The sequence below is a fragment of the Biomphalaria glabrata genome, chromosome 17 (assembly GCF_947242115.1).
Source record: "Biomphalaria glabrata chromosome 17, xgBioGlab47.1, whole genome shotgun sequence".
Lineage (NCBI taxonomy): Eukaryota > Metazoa > Mollusca > Gastropoda > Planorbidae > Biomphalaria > Biomphalaria glabrata.
The window spans coordinates 10,198,656-10,216,688 of record NC_074727.1 but is presented as its reverse complement, the minus strand read 5'-3'; the positions used below and the strand labels follow the sequence as shown (position 1 = coordinate 10,216,688).

General features: G+C 37.4%; 1 protein-coding gene across 1 annotated transcript; it reads left to right on the top strand.

Moving 5' to 3' along the window:
- The first annotated feature begins 2,219 nt into the window (after positions 1–2,219).
- LOC106063643 (uncharacterized) lies at positions 2,220–16,911 on the top strand. The gene is made up of 6 exons (XM_013222065.2): positions 2,220–2,368; positions 6,560–6,818; positions 9,155–9,191; positions 11,616–11,747; positions 14,479–14,611; positions 16,229–16,911. Exons 1-6 carry the CDS (start codon positions 2,244–2,246, stop codon positions 16,380–16,382), a joined length of 840 nt encoding a protein of 279 aa, XP_013077519.2. The 5' UTR covers positions 2,220–2,243; the 3' UTR covers positions 16,383–16,911.
- The last annotated feature ends 1,122 nt before the right edge of the window (positions 16,912–18,033 follow it).

Sequence of the window (18,033 nt, the reverse complement as noted above, 5' to 3'; positions counted from 1 at the left end):
CGTTATGGACCTCAATTTTATTTCTAACAGATTGCTACCAAGGCCTTAAAAATGTGTGAGTTTATGAAATAGGACTCAGAATATAGAACCTACCAGGACAAGTGAACGGATCTTTACTTTTTGTGGGACATGATAACATGCTAGCCAGAATATTTGTTTTATACAGAAAGTGGGGGCTGTTCTACAAAAACAACAATAAAACATAAATAGAACTTGCACCAGTTTCTGAAGCGTAAGAAGATGTTAAAGTTTTTTGTATCTTTTCGATAATGTGGCCCGCGACACTAGTGTTGGAAATTAAAATGGCCCGCAGAATTAGGTTGGGCATCACTGCCCTAGACAGAAACCCTGTTACAAAGAAAGGGAAAACTAAATTTACAATTTCATTTTGGGGAACTTCCTTTTGGACAGATCAGCTACGTGGGGAGGGGGAAGCAGCGACTTCTTTCCGACCATTCATCTTAGTTCTATGAGATAATCGTTAGTCATTAACCGACTGAAGGAGGCTCTACTCTCATGTTTTGTGCAGATTTTCACGATACAATAAGCATTGTCAAGGTCGTTAAATGGAACTTCAATGTTGCCAACTAAATATCACAATAAAAAAAAAGTGCTACCAATGGAAGAATTCGAAAATTTGATTGATTTGGCTAAAATGTGCCAAAAAATTATGATATAAATAAAAACAAATACCTTAGCAACACGTCATTAACACTGTACACCGGATACTCCAAAAAGCTCTACTAGTACATTTGTCGCCATAGATGAAACTTTCTAATTATCTAATACATGTATTGATTTTATTAAGGGCATTTATATTGAAGTTTTTAGAGGTTAAGGTCAGGAATTTCAGGGTCAGGAATCTCTACATTTCCTACCCAGGGCATCCACTTACTATATTCTGTTATTTGATCTTCTTGTTTCAGTTGTACTATATTGGACACACATTTGTTGGAAAGAATACGTTTATTAACACATTTCGACTAATTTTAAAATAAATGAACGAATTTTATTATGCATTTGCATAACTGAATGTAACAACAAAATCATTGTACTTAAATTTTTTTTTAAAAAGTTCCCCTTTCAAACTTTTCAATCTATAGAGCAGACGATGTGGGTAATCTGTTTCTTTGGCCAACGGTTAACGAGCAAGGTGTCATGTAGCTAGAACAACGACCTAACGCCTTTACTTTCTCCAACTAGAGGCTTCAAATACGATGAAAAAATTGTACAACTGACTGACTTGCTTTGATGTCACTCTCTGAGGAACGATTTTTAAACTGTAGGAAGATAGAAGCGAAAATGGAACAGAACTTTATTGTCCTTTTTAAACCTTACGTGACCTACAACTCTGTGCCTGAGATCGATTCTCATTAGCCACATGTGGTTCTAAAAAGGACAAGTTGGTTATTATTAGCCACATGTGGTTCTGCAAGGTGACAAGTTAGCTCTTATTAGCCACATGTAGTTCTACAAAGGGACATGTTGGGTTCTCATTAGCCATATGTGGTTCAGCAAGATTACATGTTGGTTGTCATTTGCCACATGTGGTTAAGCAAGGTGACAAGTTGGTTCTCTTAGGCCTAATGTGGTTTTTTTTCAAGGGGATGTTTTGGTTCTCATAAGCCACATGTGGCTCTGCAAGATGACATGTTGGTTCTCATTAGCCACATGTAGCAAAGGTAGCCATATGCGGTTCTGCAAGGGGACAAAGAAACCCTAACATCATTCACACACATACGCACACACACACACGAATTTAGGCTTCTATGTACGGTGACATTGAAACAGTCTAACTGAAAGATGACCCAGCCTTAATGAATCTTTCATGAAAAAGTTCTTCTAGAGTTGTTGTTAGTTGTGTTCGAGTGATATAGGATACTTTTTACAAAGCTTCTATCAACTCATTCTGTCAGGTGCAGATTTTGAACACGTTATTTCTCCCACTTCCCATTCTTGGATTAAGTTGAAACTTTGCACAATTATTTATTGTATATAGATCTACATGTACATGATTTTACATGCCATTAGAGCATAGAACGGGTTGCCTGAATCAGCCAAGAAAAACAATGACTTAGCAGAGTTTAGTTCTTAGATGAACATACACGCCTACAATAACAACTGGAAACACGTAGGACGTAATTATCTGAATTTAAGGAACTTCCGTCAGTTATAAGAAAATAATAAAATAAATGTTGCTAATTTTGTTTTCTTTTTACAAAAATGTAAACCGGAAATACGAAATGGGTCGGAAACGGAAGTTAAGAGTGTATGTGAAATGGAAACAAAAACTTGTTGGTTTAACAAAAATGGCCACCGTGAAACGTGAATCTAGGGGGAAATGTAGTTTTCTAGACAAAAATACAAGGTATAGACATTCTTGTATAGATTTATACCATAAATAACCCAAATAAAATTTAATATAGATTTAGATATAAGGGGAACCTCGTTTACTGTTGTAAATGTGTTGAAGATTATAGAGATCTAGACACTAGATTGTTCTCTTATCTTATATAAATTACAATTCATTCCTTCTTAACAAAAGATAATTACGTCCTACGGGTATCCATGTTAATTAGAGAGACTTAAACTCTGCTAAGTCGTTTTAATGGCTGACTCATGCAACCCTTTCCATGCTCTTATAACACTAGGGAAGGCACAGTAGCAGTGGTCAATATGAAATGCGAAATATGCCTCTATCTAGTACCTGCTGTGGTTTTAAGCTGTTAGCTTTCGTTCTTGTTCTTGTTTTCCCATGTTTTGGACATTCCTTCAGAAATGTAATCTAGTCAAAGCCTCCCATAGGACAGCTGGGAATAACGGCAGACGGGGTTCGAACTGGGGTCTATGGTGACGACAGCCCAAAGCGGTCACTACAAGATATTTGTCTTATTTGAAGTACAATGACTCAAACTCGAATCTATGCTGTACTTGAGCGAAATAATTTTAAATGGTAGTAAAGCCAAAATAGAGCAACTTTTTAGATCTGGAAATAACAAATTTGAGGATGGGTCAGTGTGCGTTTGTTACCGGCAAATTGTTGAGCTGGGGAAATAAATGGAACAGTGACGTGACTAGGGTCGGTGTCCCCTGGTGCGGCCGGCACCACTCTTGTGATACCACTATTATTGAACAATAATTAAGTATGTGGAAGATTGATGTCGCGGATGAATGTGTGTAGGTATGTTTAATCTTTTCTTTTTAGATGTTTAGGTCAGTTGGAATGAATGACATTTGGAAAGAGTGACAGTTGGAAAGAATGACATTTGGAATGAATGACATTTGGAATGAATTTCATTAGGAAGGAATGACATTTGGAATGAATGAGAGCTCGAATGAATAGCAGTTGAAATGAATGACAATTGGAATGAATGACACTTGGAATGAATGACAGTAGGGATGATTGACATTTGGAATGAATAACAGTTGGGATGAATGACATTTTGGAAATAATGACTTTAGGAATGAATGACAGTTGGAATAAATGCGTAAGGGCAGTTGACATCGTGTGATCCTAAGAAGAGGTACTAAAATTTGTGTATGTCCAGACGACAGAGTTAGGCATTGCTTTCGTAATTACCCCAGCACCCGAAGCTTAGACAGTGGTGAAAATTAGTTTCCATAGAAGTAAACAATAGACGTAGAATTATTATTTAGAAGGTTAACTAGACTTCCAGAAAAAAAAAACTCGACATTTGTACAGAGCTTGGAGAGACGACGAAATCAAATGTGTCCAATCAAACAACTTTCTCTCTGCACTTTCCATAAGAGCTGATCATTTTTAGTAGCACCAGTATGACATGCGCACTATTAAACTCAGGAATTTAAAAAAGTGGATTACAATTAATGAGGAGCTGAAAAATACAAAGGGGGACAAACTCTGTCTGATTTAACAAGATAATTAGAAGAACGGAATGAAATTATTGTCGCCTTGGTGCTTGAAGAACTACACTTTTGTTATTCAGAGCTGCACATTGATCTGTTTAATTACTTGCAGTTTTATTTCATTCTTTAAATATTTTTTTGGTGGGAAAATGAAAACGAAATAAAAGATGTAAAATTTTACATCTGTTTTTTTAAACTTCATTTGAGATTTTCCCACTAAAAGTTAAACAGAGTGATCTGCCCTTTGTCTATGCTTTGACGCGTCAGAGATCCGGCATACATTTGTAAAGCGATCAAATCAAGTCAGAGAGAACAAAGGTGATCTGAATAAAATGTCGTGGCGACAAAAGGGATCATAAAGAAAAACAAAGTCAGTAATCGAAAAGAGGAAGAGTGTGAGCGATTTTGAAGTTTATAAAATAAAAAATAATCAAATATGCCAAATTCAAAGATATTTCTTACTAAATATATTATATAATTACTTTCTGTTACCATCGAAAGAGTTTAGAGGTCTGATTCTACACTCCTGTATAAATCAAAAATAAATTATAACGTTTTTAAAGTACTATGATAATAAATACTTATATTCTGTACACCGGATACACCAAAAAGCTTCCTATTTATGGGTTTTCCCCCCATGTAAGGAGATCCCTATTAAAAGACCATGGGGTTTGAAGATGGGGAAAATGAGAATATTATTTTACTTCGCGATTTATAGTTGATACAGTTTTTGTTTCACAAAGGCAACTCTTTATATTTGGCCTTATTGGCTATTTGTTTGTTTTACATGTTTCGGATGTTCCTTCAGAATTGATGATTTTTTTTCATCCGAGTCCAAACCTTTTGCAGGATGGCAGGGGATGGGAGAGAGCAAGGTTTGAACCCGGGACTATCGAGACGACAGTCCAGAGCGCATACCACACAATTCGCTATGGTGATACATGTTTGCACCTTATATCCTTCAAGCAAGGACCCGACCAGCTGTAGTTTTCTTTACCTCAGACACATCATTCATGTTTATAGGTCTTAGTGTGACATAGGTCACCATATCGCAGACTATATATGCATAATTTATATTGTTAGGCTTAAGTGTAGCATAGGTCACTAGACTGTACACTATATATACGCAGAATTTATGCTGATAGGTCTAAGGTCATTAGGGGTCATTAGGGGTCATCATTTATGCCTGGGTGTAACATAGGTCACCAGACTTCAGACTACATACACATCACTAATGTTGATAGATCTAAGGTCACTACGGGACGGGTCTACAGATTGCAAGCTATATATACATCATTTATGTTGATTTGTCAAGTGGAAGGGACAATCGCCTTTTTAGCCCGCCAGCTACGGGGTCCACTTTACATTATGCCTGTAAAAGACTATTATGTATTCACAGTGCACATGTAGAACCTGAAATTTAATTGAACCTCATTTTAATCATTCAATAAACTACAACTGAAGATCCATAAACGTTAGCGAAGTTGTTCACTTACTTAATGGTAGTTATACATCTTTCACACTTGCCTTAGCATTATCACCAAGTCTAGCATGCTCAAGTAAAGTGAAGGTGATTACTTGCAGATTTAGACTTGTTTTAATCAGAGCCGGACGTTAGAGATGGGCGAGTTTGGGACTAGAGTCTCGTAGTAACTGAAATTTTCCGGTGACTTGGATTTTGAGGACCCCCCCCCTTCCGCCCGAGCTGTATTGGGATTCAGACATTAGTTGTCTTAGCAGCATGACATAATCGTTGACTGTCAACCATAATTTATTTTTTCATATTATCGTAGTTTGACCGAATCCTATTCTCTTAAGGCCTCCACATGCCCTACCTCTAGTCCCTTGATGTAGTGACGACTTTTCTGAGTCTGATTAGATATAGTAGAATAAGAGAAGGGTTGGAGAGTACGATTACCAATACAATAAGTACCAGCTATGACGTTTAACGTTTTAATTATTACTCAGAGTTTTACAAACTGTCTGGGATTGTGTAAAGGATTTTAAAATATTTTGGAGAGAAAGAATGTGGGAAAAGTGAGAACTAGAAGAAAAAAGAAGAGAGACAGAGACAGAGAGAGAAGAGTATAGATTGTCGATGTTTGAACGAAGACCTCTCAGACAAAGGAGTGAGAAAAGATAAAAACAAAAAAGAAAAGGTCAAAGTTCGAAAGAACAACAAAAGTAGAGCGAGAACCAGAAAGACACGAGACAGAGATAAAGAGAGAAAGACAAAGACAGAAATAGACAGAGAAAGCGAAATTGAGAAAGAGCAAAGAAAACAGAAAGAGAGAGAGAGAGAAAAAGAGAGAGAGAGAGATGGAAAATGGGAGCGATGAAAGACAAAAACAGAGTGTGAAAAATAGGTCTAGAAAGGGAGAGAAGAAAAAAATTGCAAAGAGAGAGAGAAAGAGAGAGAGAGAGACGTCGGAGAGAAAGAGAGAGAGAGACGTCGGAGAGAAAGAGAGACGTCGGAGAGAGAAAACAATGGCACTAATAAGATAATTCAAATTTATTGTTAGTCCGCATCTGTTTAAGAAAAAAATATTGTAATACACAGTGCTTATATGTGCTATTATATTTGACGTAATAGATCTCGCTTGATTGACATGTAATGTTTAAAAAGAGTTCCTATTTCGAAATGAGACACACTTCCCTCCCTTTCTTCACACAGGATCTCCAACGACTGGAATACCACATACAAAGATGACTTCGTCTATAGATACAAGTCCCTCAAAGAGTTGTCGCGTCTCTCCACCAAGGAACAAGAGAAAAAGAAGCCGGCTGAGCCAAGGCCTTCTATGGGAGAGCACTCTCAGTTGCCGGTGACCAGCACGGACTTGAGCGGGAACGATTACGGGGGCTGGGATGCTTCCCTTCTGCCTTACTTTGAAGCGGAAACTGCCAAAGACTCCTGGCTTCCGGTCTCTGAGGTGATTTATACTGCGTTTCTTTGTTTGATGTAATTCCATTATAAAATAGAATTACTAAGATCGCGTGCCCTTGATTGTAAATAATTTTTAAAAGAGAATATTTAACCTTATTTAATTAATTTGATTTCTATTGGAATTTATAGAAGTATTTGTAAGCGCCAAGTGTACGGTTAAATGGGGCCTGGTGGTGAATCGCTAGGTTTCCGCACCATAGGCTTACAAGTTCGAGTCCCGGTGAAGACTTGGATTTTGAGGACCTCCCCCCCCCCCCCAAATCCCCAGCTGTATTGGGTTCCAGACATTAGTTGTGTTAGTAACATGACATAATCGTTGACAGTCTAGCATAAAAACAGCCCCAAAGTTCTGAATGGGGAAGGCTACTTCTTAAATACAGGTACAATGTAGACGATAATAAAGTTACCATCCCCTATTAAACAACTCATCCAGACACTTTAAAACAATAAAAATCAAATTGTGATTATGTACTAGATTTATTTCTCTGTTAAACTATTACTGTGTCTGACAAGATAAAAAAAAAAAAAAAAACCTTCAAAAGCACTATGTCGTTATTTAAAATCTTTACCCTGGAATAGAAACCCAACACAAAGATGCACTCAGCCTAAAAGTAAAGGAGGGGGGGGGGGATATATATTTATCGTTGGTGGCCTACTTAAGATAAAAAAAACAACTGATTTAATTAATTTTAAATTTGTGTTTTTTGTTTATATTTAAAGACAATAAAGGCTGGGTATTTATAAAACTCGAAGGTCGTTTGTTTCAGAGGCCATTGGTTAGAGAAGTAGTTATATTGCCAATTCTACGACTTATCAAGCAAGTTTGATATAGAGAATCAAGCGTTAGACACCTGGTGGATAGTAATATGCCACCACACCTGATGTAGTTTGTTAAGTTGAGATGCGTTTCATTATTTTAGTTTTAATGTCATTGTTGTTTATATCATATTCGGTGATGGGAATTTTCCAAAAATTTTAAGAATTCCCATACTTTTTTTTTTTAATTTTATTAAGCTTTTATACACACCACTGCCATCTCCAGACTGCCTGCTGGATCAGTTACAAAGCTAGACTCCAAGTGCAGAAAGAAGAAAAGCTGTTTTTAAGTAGTCCCTTTAAATGTGCAAAATACATATTTTTTTATGCATGCAGTGTAGCACAAGTATTGTGATTGATATTTTGTTTTTCAAATATTCCACTATGTTCTTAACTACATACATCACATATATTGAATATAATATGTAATTTATTGTATAATTTAGAAAAAAAAACATACAAAGATCCTTTGTATTACCTCAGCACGCAGAAGACTTCCTAAAATTATTTGAAAGTCTGTTACCATCCCTGCATATTTACACATTTCTATCAAGTCATTGCAGCCAACATTGTGTGCGATTCTTACAATAATTTGAATTCAATTTAAAATATTTTCATATAATTAATTGAATCAAATTTCTCATATTTCCTGGCCCTAATCTCATTAAAGTCTGGAAATGCGGGTCATAGGAGTGGGCAAGGAAAGTTTAATTTCTGTCATTAATTGGGCGTTCTAGTTTCAATTTATCAACATGACAGAGTGAAGCAGACGTGAAGACAGATCTAGTTCTTTCTTTCTTTTTCTTTGTTTGTTTTGGGGAAGTGTATTTTAAACTTCTCGTAGCTGGCCGTGAATCTCAGGTCATAATCATGTACAATAATGAAATCAAGTCCCAATCAAGCATGTCTCCATGTCAGAAAGGGGGCAAGTTTTTGAACACCCTGTATTATAGAGATAACTGTTTACATTCAATTCTAGAGATTATAAATTTCCAGAAAACGGCGAAACATTTCCAGATAAGAAATAAATAATGTGACTTTTGAGAAGAAATGAATCCAATCGTGATGTCAAATCGGTTGAGAATAGTTTATGGCTTTATGCTATTCTTCTGAAAACATGGCGGAATTTTATGTGAAGCATATCAACATTAAATTATACATATACATATACAAGCCGGATATGACCCGCGGGCCTTGATTTGTATATCACTCATCTAGTGCATTAGAAACACAACGACAACAAACAAAATAATAATCTTATAAGTAAAGATAATGCGTCAATCTAAAAGGATACAAAGAAATTATTTACATCTAGGGTATTCGTGCCAGTCGTCGCTTTGACCTCTTTATAACTGTTAACTGAGAGGTCAACTAAATCCAAAATAAAGACCTGAACCTTAAGACCTGAGCTTTAAGAGACCCTACATAGCAGCACGCCTAGATGTAAAATTCTATGAAATAATCTTAGCCCAATAAATTCTTTTGAATAATTTTTTTTTGTTCCAGACCAACAAAGAGAGCCATGTTCTAGCAACCAATGAAGGTTGGTTTTGTTGTTGCAGTTCTGTCTTTAACACTGTCTTATGTCTTACTGTCTTAGAATCAGTTGTTTTAATATTTATTCTAACTGCAACATTGCTAAAATTGATTCATTTTCATTGAAGATCACAGAAATGAACAAGGTTACAAAGACAGTTGGTGTGGAAACTCAAACTCAAAATCGGCCCCCGTTATGGTCCACCCAGGCAGATAAAAAGGGAGGTTTCAATATTTTCAGAAAGTACATAAAAATGAAATTCTATCAAAGACAGAGAAGAATGGAGAAAGAAGGTTGACCGATCTTATGTGGTGCCCCAACGGTCCAGCAGACCAAGGGATAGGTGAAAGTGAAGATGAAGTTAGATGCAAAATTGGCCTAACTGATGTCTTATAATTAGTATCTAATTGATCTAATTGTTTTGTAAATGGTCAATCTCTTATTCAAAGCCTCAAGAAAAAAAAAAACATTAAACATTTCCGTTTTAAAAAAAAGAAAAAAAATTCCTTAGTTAAGTGTCCTATTAATACAAGTGCCCCATTGCAATTCACGCGATAATATGAAAAAATACTGATTAATTGTTGTTTTAAATTATTTTGCACTTATATGCAAATGTAGTAGTTAGTATTACAGAACTTACTTAACTTGGCAATAGATTTGTAAAAAAAAATATTTTTTTAACAAAAAATCATCTAAAACCTTTTATAAATGTGTTAAAAATAAGGTAAATTGTTGCCTCACTTACTAAAAAGCTTCCTGCATCTGTCACTATTAATAGTGAATAGTTGTAAATGTGGTGTTTTTTATGAAAAAACCTGCTTGCATAGTTGATTTTAAAAATTAAAATTTTTCGCTTTGTGAAAAGAAAAACGTAGCCGTTGCATCAGAACTTTGAAAGTTCTAAAATATGATCTCGGATTTTCAATATCTTTTCTAGTTTACGAGATCTAAACGGGACGGACGGACGGACACACCACACAAAACTAATAGCGTCAATTCCCCTTTCAGGGGACGCTAAAAATGGGTCTTTTCAAACTTTTAACTTAGGCATTGGCTTATAACTTTAGTCAGTGAAATATCAATCATTCAGAAATCAGTCAATTTTTAATTGATTTTTTTTTATCTTCTAGAGTTTTTTTTCTTTCTAAATGTGCTATACAAACTGGTTTGTTGAATAGAATCCTGTAGTCTAACTTTGGACGGTAAGGGTTTCCTGAAGTGGCCTATAACTAGATTAATATCGGCGGCTCTAGCTTTGTAAGTAAGAGAGCCCTCAGGCTAACAATGTTCCAAGGTCTCTGTGGCTGAGATTGTCACTCTATGCTCAGTCTCTTTGAAGCAATTGTCTTACATTATAGATCTAGGTGCCAGCACTCGTTCGTTTCGTTGTGTGGCTCGGTTCAACTTTTTATTTCGTGATCTAAAATTGTGTTTGTCTTCGTTACACATTGATACAATAACTGCACGCGAGGGGCAGGGAGGGACGACAATTGAATTGAAAGGCTGCGTGGGAGAAGAATTCCTTTTTTTCTTATTACAGATTGGGTTCAGGGTTTACTTTACATTCAGTGTAGCTGGTTTGCCATCGTCTATAACCATAGATCAGTCTTGCGATACTCTGAAATGAGGTATATACAGACGAAGAAGATGAAGAATTCAAACCCCAAGAATGTCCGTCCAAACCAAGTTGAACTTTATGCTTTAGGATACGATAAAGGCATATGCAAAAGAGAAAAGTACCATATGTATTGAACTTCTGTCCTCTACCCTTAATCCGATTCATTTTGTTTATTATTTTCTATTTACGTTCAATGGCCGAGTCTATGTTTCCATGACTTCCTTGTAGCCTACTTTCGTTTTAAATTAACACTAAAATCTACTACATTTATTTCATTTTAACACGCTGATTTTGTCTATATTATAATACAAGTTATATTTAATATTGTTCAAAAAAAGAAGTTACTCAAGTCATTTCAAGTTTGTTAGTTAAGATATAATACGCCTACAAGGGATTTAGTTGTCTACCAGCGGTTTGGTGTTACAAGTCAAAGACCGTAAACAACATTAAGGAAGATGAATAGTATATATAATTAAAAAAAGAACAATCACATATAAATATTTCTCTTAGATAATGAAGAAATTAGCATAAAATTACACATGTCAAGTTGAGCTAGCTTGAAGAATGTCGTAGTTTGACAAGATGTAGACTCATGACTCTGGGAAATGCGCCTGCGTCCACTATGATGTAGTGATTGGAAATGAAGAACCAATACAGTTGGCCATTATGACTGAAACAAAAAATTCTAGCCAACCCATTTATTACTAAACAAAAAGTTGCATTTACTCCTTCGTTGTTTAATGCAAATGTTTAGGAAGATATTTGTACAAATAGAATATGCCATTAATTAGTGAGAATAATTTTTCTAACAGATGCTAAGTTTCAGAAGATAGATCAAACCAGAGTCATTTACTACAATGAACTTCCCATCTGGAAACAGCCTCCGTTACCTGGAGATATACTTCTGCCTCATCCTCAAGCTCTAAAGACCAAGGATTGGAAAGGTTTGTTGTATTTCTTGTAGTTCATAATACAGACATTCAGGCAAAGTGGGAGAGAGAGAGAGAGAGAGGAAGAGAGATTAAGTGAGAGAAAGAGAGAGGAATTGAGAGAAAGAAAGAGGAAGTGATAGAGAAAGGAGGTGAGAAAGAAAGAGCAAGTGAGACAAAGAAAGAAAGAGATAAAAGAGGAATGAAAGTGTGTGTCAGAAGCGGAGAATTATGTTAGATGAATTGTCCCGAAGTCAGATTAGGTCAACAATATGTGGAAAGAAGGTCAACAGATCAGAAACATCTTCTATCTAAATATATTTTATTTAAACATCTATCTAAACATCCTCTATCTTAAAATCTTCTATCTAAACATTTTCTATCTTAACATCTACATCATCTATTCCTACAAAATTCAGTAAAATTGTATAGATAACGCTTGGCCTTGTTAAGTTTGACAGTCTAGGAAAGATGCTTAGTTGATCTAGTTTGTTGAGCTAATAAAGAATGTCCTTACAAGTTAACTAGATCTACGTATTGAGACATGCTACTTGCCGTAGTTCTTCGATTTGCCGTCCACTTAAGTCATTTGTGTAAAAAAATTTATTTAAATTTTAATTGAAAGTAAAAAAAAATACTGCAGCAATTTCTTAATAATCCGAAATCGTATTTTTTTTTAAATGGTTGTAATTTAGTTACTTAGGTTGAGCGTGGTTGAATTCTACAACCCACAAGAGGGTAGACTCCCGGTAAACACTGCTCAACATGCCAATGATAGCAACCCATTCTAACAACTAAAATCTGAAGTAAAAAAAAACACAGCTCCGAATGCTTCCGAATGTTCAAACGGACGGCTGGTCACGTGGTATGCGCTCTGGACTGTCTCGATGGTTCGGGTTTCTAATCTTCCGCTACATCCCCCCCCCCCCGCCTCCGACTTGCAGGAGGTCTGAGCTAGGAGGTCTGAGCTAGGAGGTCTGAGCTAGGAGGTCTGAGTTAGGAGGTCTGAGCTAGGAGGTCTGAGCTAGGAGGTCTGAGCTAGGAGGTCTGAGTTAGGAGGTCTGAGCTAGGAGGTCTGAGCTAGGAGGTCTGAGCTAGGAGGTCTGAGTTAGGAGGTCTGAGCTAGGAGGTCTGAGCTAGGAGGTCTGAGCTAGGAGGTCTGAGCTAGGAGGTCTGAGCTAGGAGGTCTGAGCTAGGAGGTCTGAGCTAGGAGGTCTGAGCTAGGAGGTCTGAGCTAGGAGGTCTGAGCTAGGAGGTCTGAGCTAGGAGGTCTGAGCTAGGAGGTCTGAGCTAGGAGGTCTGAGCTAGGAGGTCTGAGCTAGGAGGTCTGAGCTAGGAGGTCTGAGCTAGGAGGTCTGAGCTAGGAGGTCTGAGCTAGGAGGTCTGAGCTAGGAGGTCTGAGCTAGGAGGTCTGAGCTAGGAGGTCTGAGCTAGGAGGTCTGAGCTAGGAGGTCTGAGCTAGGAGGTCTGAGCTAGGAGGTCTGAGCTAGGAGGTCTGAGCTAGGAGGTCTGAGCTAGGAGGTCTGAGCTAGGAGGTCTGAGCTAGGAGGTAATAATCTTCAATTCTGAAGCAATAACCGAAACATGGCAAACAAATAAACAATTTACGAAGGAGGAGAAAAAAAAACGCATGAAAATCAACTTCCATTTTTTGTTTTTAAAAAATATGGCAGAACTGTCCAATAGAATGATGGATGTGATTTAAATTTTCTTGAAGAAAAATAAGCGCCAAAAATAAGAGGAAGGGAGAAAAAAAAGCATACAGACAGGAATGTATATTTGTGCGTGCATTGGTTATGAATCACTCATGCTGACATTTGATGACAGAATTTGGACAGTCTCTACATGTCTATATTTCTTTATTTCCTGAGGGTTTCATAAGGAGAAGTATGCACAGGGCGTACGGTGTCTGGGCGAGGACGATAAATATATATAAATATAGAAAACAAATGGAAGCGAAATTTAAACCCTAGAGCCAATGAAAGAACGTTTGAGATTTTAGTGGATTGATTTATAGTTTCAGACATATGGACGAATGCGGATAATGCAAATGTAAATATTTACACAGGAGTAGGATTGAGTCGGAGGAAATAGAGTGATTATTGTATTAGTGTTTCGGGTCTCTCGGTTGTCAGTAAGAGATGGCGATAGAAAGTTTGTTTTGCTTTGCGGTTTGGGCTAGTGCTGAACGTTAACAGGTTGTTGCGCAGAAAAACAGAACTGCCATCATTGCATATTCAACTTAGCAGTTCACATTCACAAGTCCAACTCATAACTCCCATTTACAGGTCCAACACATAACTCCCATTTACAGGTCCAACTCATGGCTCCCATTTACAGGTCCAAATGATAGCTCCCATTTGCAGGGCCAACTGATAGCTCCCATTTACAGGGCCAACTGATAGCTCCCATTTACAGGTCATGAATTTAATCCCGAAGCTGTACTCTGCGATGTTTAACGTCACAGTGTATGTGTTAGTTCTGCATGTATTTGCGTGGATGTCATCTGAAAAGTATGGAACATGAAACATTTTTTAAATATTTTTTAACAGTTTCAAAAGTAAGACTCATGTTCCCTGAGCTTATTAGGTGAAACAAATAAATATTCCATGCAAATATATTAATTGTGAAAGCAATTTTAATGATAAATAAATGAATGCTATCTAAATATGCGCAGTAGTCGTTCATCCGAAGATTAGCTTCCACAATCATTTCAAAATTATTTAATGATCTCCCACTTTTACAGGTGTGAAAATACCATTTGAAGATTCGAGATTTGAGCCCCTGTACTTGTCTGACAGAGACACTGATTTTATGACTTGCAATCTCGACCCGTTTCGATACTTTCACAGAAAAAAGAAATTTCCCGAAAAGAGGAGGTAGGATTGGGATAAACCGACGCTGGAAAGAAGTTGACTTGACTCCATGTACATTGTTTATATATGTTTATTCACTTCATCTAAAAGCGTAATACAATTGAAACTAAGAAAATTTATAACACAATCGAAATGAATCTTGAAACAATTGTAGCCACAGAAGAAAACATAAGAAGTGATGTTTATAAATAAGATTACAGCTGACTTTCCCTTGACCCCTGACATTAACTTTTTTGTTTAGTAGGCCTATTTCTTTTGATTGATTGATTTCAAATAAAGTAGAAACAAGGGCGCTAACTTTGTTCCCATGATGTCATATAAGAAACATGTGTATATTATTTCATCAGGAAGTATTTTGTTTGTTTGTTTGTATTTTGTACTCCTTGCAAGTGCAAGGGCGCTGGTGACAGGGGAGACAAGGGCAGTTAATAACTTCATCAACTAATTACGCAGTTAATGAGTATCTCGAGCTGTAAATTAACTAAGCGAAAAAAAAAGCTGGGGTGAAAAAAACAAAGAAATGAAATAAAAGCTATTTAATGGTTTCATTCAACAACATGTGATGAATGACGCAAATAATCCAGTTTCTTGGACATACTTGGCTTAAAGGATATTTGACAGACACAGTAGTTAAATTGTACAGCTATAACAAACAAGTGGACTCTTCAGAAACTTGATCCAGTGCTGGACTATGAAGTGCATTTAATCTTCTAATATATTACATTTGTTAATTACGTCGTATCCATGTGTTAATCTCTGCTAAGTCGTTGCTTTTCCAGGCTGATTCAGGCAACCCCTTTCTATTCTCTAATGGTACTAAGGCAGGGGTGTATGGGGTTCTGTAGAAAGAGTAGTACCTCTGTCAACTGGGCAGTCGGGCCCTCTCAGCAGCTCATTGACCTTGGTCTCCACTCACAGCCCAGCTCTTAACTGTGGCTACAAGCAGTTGTCTGCATGCGCCAACGGCCACACCCCGGCAAACCGTCTCGCCTGACGGGCCAAACCAGGTGAGGGTTAGCCAGAGCTAGTATTTGGTGAAACAATTGTCTCTGTCCACCACCAGCATGTGAAGTTTAGTTGCGGCTGGATGGCGCTCAAGTCGTATTGGACTACCAGGGCCATCAGGCGTCACCTAGCAAACGCTGTGGAACGTTTTGGAGCACTGTGGGACATGTAGAGCACACTGGTCATTCACTGCACACTCAAACCAGCTCCAGTTGTCTGGACTCTGTTCTGCTACTGGGTTCAGGTGGCAAGGGGCGAGAGAGTGAGGCTGATGAAGCGCAAATCTCCCTCACTTTAATAAATTTTAATCGCGCAAGCCACATTCTAAGGTATAAGAAGTAAGAATCAGTCCTAGCATATAGAATAAGAAATGTGCCTTTATCTTAGTGTCTTTCTGAGCATTGTATTATGTTATTTTTTTATATGTAAGTTTTGTTTCAGTGTGTTATGTAGTATTGCTACTTTACGTATTAGTCTTTAAACAATCTGACTCTCTCCTATAACAAAAGTATAAATCTATATTTCAAAACAAAAGTATAAATCTATATTTCATTTGAAACGATCGCTTTTAAAATAAAATTCTCCACTAACAAAATCTCACTCTTCTTCTAACAGATGCCCGTATCTGCCGATACCCAAAGAAGCGTATCGAAAGCTTGACCAGTTAGGCAACTTCACCAGCGTCCGGCACACCACCATGCCTGACAGACGGTTGTCAAAGAAACGCTTCCCCAGACCTCCCGAGTCCTTTCTCACGCGCTTATGGTGACGATGACGTTATGCAGCTAAAACCAGTTTTAAAACAAATTCGGCCTCCTAAGATCCTAGAGCATCTTATAACGTTTTGTTCAAGCAAAGTCGTCTTACAAATGTTCAATTGTGAAATAAAGGAAAGCTATATAATAACCAAATAAAAGAAATGTATCTGACGTGTATATACCAATTTAGATTGACTAGAGAGAGAAGAGACTGTTCCATAATTTCTAATGTATATGTATGCAATGAGTAAACTGCTGCTTGCAAAGTCTTACAGCTCTTTAATTGTAGGCATGTTGGTTCCGTCCCTGTAAGACTGACTTTTGATCAGAAATAACTTTCATTTATGGGAGAGAGGATAAAAACTAAGTGCACGCTAGACAAGAGTCACGTGTGGGCAACAAGTTCAAGTTTTATACAGAAAAACATGCGCACATTTTTAGTCAGTAGTCTCTTCTTTTATAACTCGTCTTTTAGTAGTTTTAAAACCCGGGGCAGTGCGAGGTACATCTCTTGGACTGGGCAGTGAGATTTTGGACTGGCTAGTGAGATCTTGTACCGGGCAGTGAGATCTTGGACTGGCCAGTGAGATCTTGTACCGGGAAGTGAGATCTTGGACTGGCCAGTGAGATCTTGTACTGGGAAGTGAGATCTTGGACTGGCCAGTGAGATCTTGTACTGGGAAGTGAGATCTTGGACTGGCGAGTGAGATCTTGGACTGGCCAGTGAGATCTTGTACTGGGAAGTGAGATCTTGGACTGGCCAGTGAGATCTTGTACTGGGCAGTGAGATTTTGGACTGGCCAGTGAGATCTTGGACTGGGAAGTGAGATCTTGGACTGGCCAGTGAGATCTTGTACTGGGAAGTGAGATCTTGGACTGGCCAGTGAGATCTTGTACTGGGAAGTGAGATCTTGAACTGGGAAGTGTGATCTTGGACTGGCCAGTGAGATCTTGTACTGGGAATTGATATATTGGACTGATCATTGATATCTTAGACTGGCCAGTAATTAGGAAAAGTAAGGTCGGCCCAATCTTTAATATCCTCCACTCCCTTTCTCGTCTGATCTGACTGACTTTCTTTTAAGAGGCCTGAAGTGCAAAGTGATATTAAAGATATTCTTTCATTACCAGCTAATTATTGAAATTATCAACACCGGTATTTTCCAGATATTTGTGAAATAAAATTGTAAAGAGCAGTTGTAGTTTGTTTCATATAATTGTCGTAAACTGTTATACAAAAACTGAACTCTAAAAGGAAAAGAAAAGCAAAAAAAAAGATTTCGATTGAGCGGAAGGCGTTGATTAAACGAGTCCAATCGTTTCACAAGATGATGTTTCGACTAAACGAGTCCAATTGTTTCAGAAGATGATGTTTCGATTAAACGAGTCCAATTGTTTCAGAAGATGATGTCTCGATTACACGAGTCCAATTGTTTCAGAAGATGATGTTCTTGAAGAGACATGACTTCACATGGAAAACAAAATGAAGATATATTTTTTTCTAGTCTAACACCCAGTGGTCAATTATACTACGTCTGCCTTGACCATGTCACTCATCTGCCTGGTTACTTACCGGCGGGTTTCACTCGTATGACTTATCGTCTGCCAATCCTAATCTTTCTTTGTCGGGAGACTAACTGACATCAAGATCTTATAAATGAC

Excerpts from the sequence above, each read along its gene's own strand:
- LOC106063643 (XM_013222065.2), top strand. The coding sequence starts at position 2,244 with ATGGGTCGGAAACGGAAGTTAAGAGTGTATGTGAAATGGAAACAAAAA. Across the intron at positions 2,369-6,559 it reads TTTCTAGACAAAAATACAAG|GATCTCCAACGACTGGAATA; the intron begins GTATAGACATTC and ends TTCTTCACACAG. Across the intron at positions 6,819-9,154 it reads CCTGGCTTCCGGTCTCTGAG|ACCAACAAAGAGAGCCATGT; the intron begins GTGATTTATACT and ends TTTTTGTTCCAG.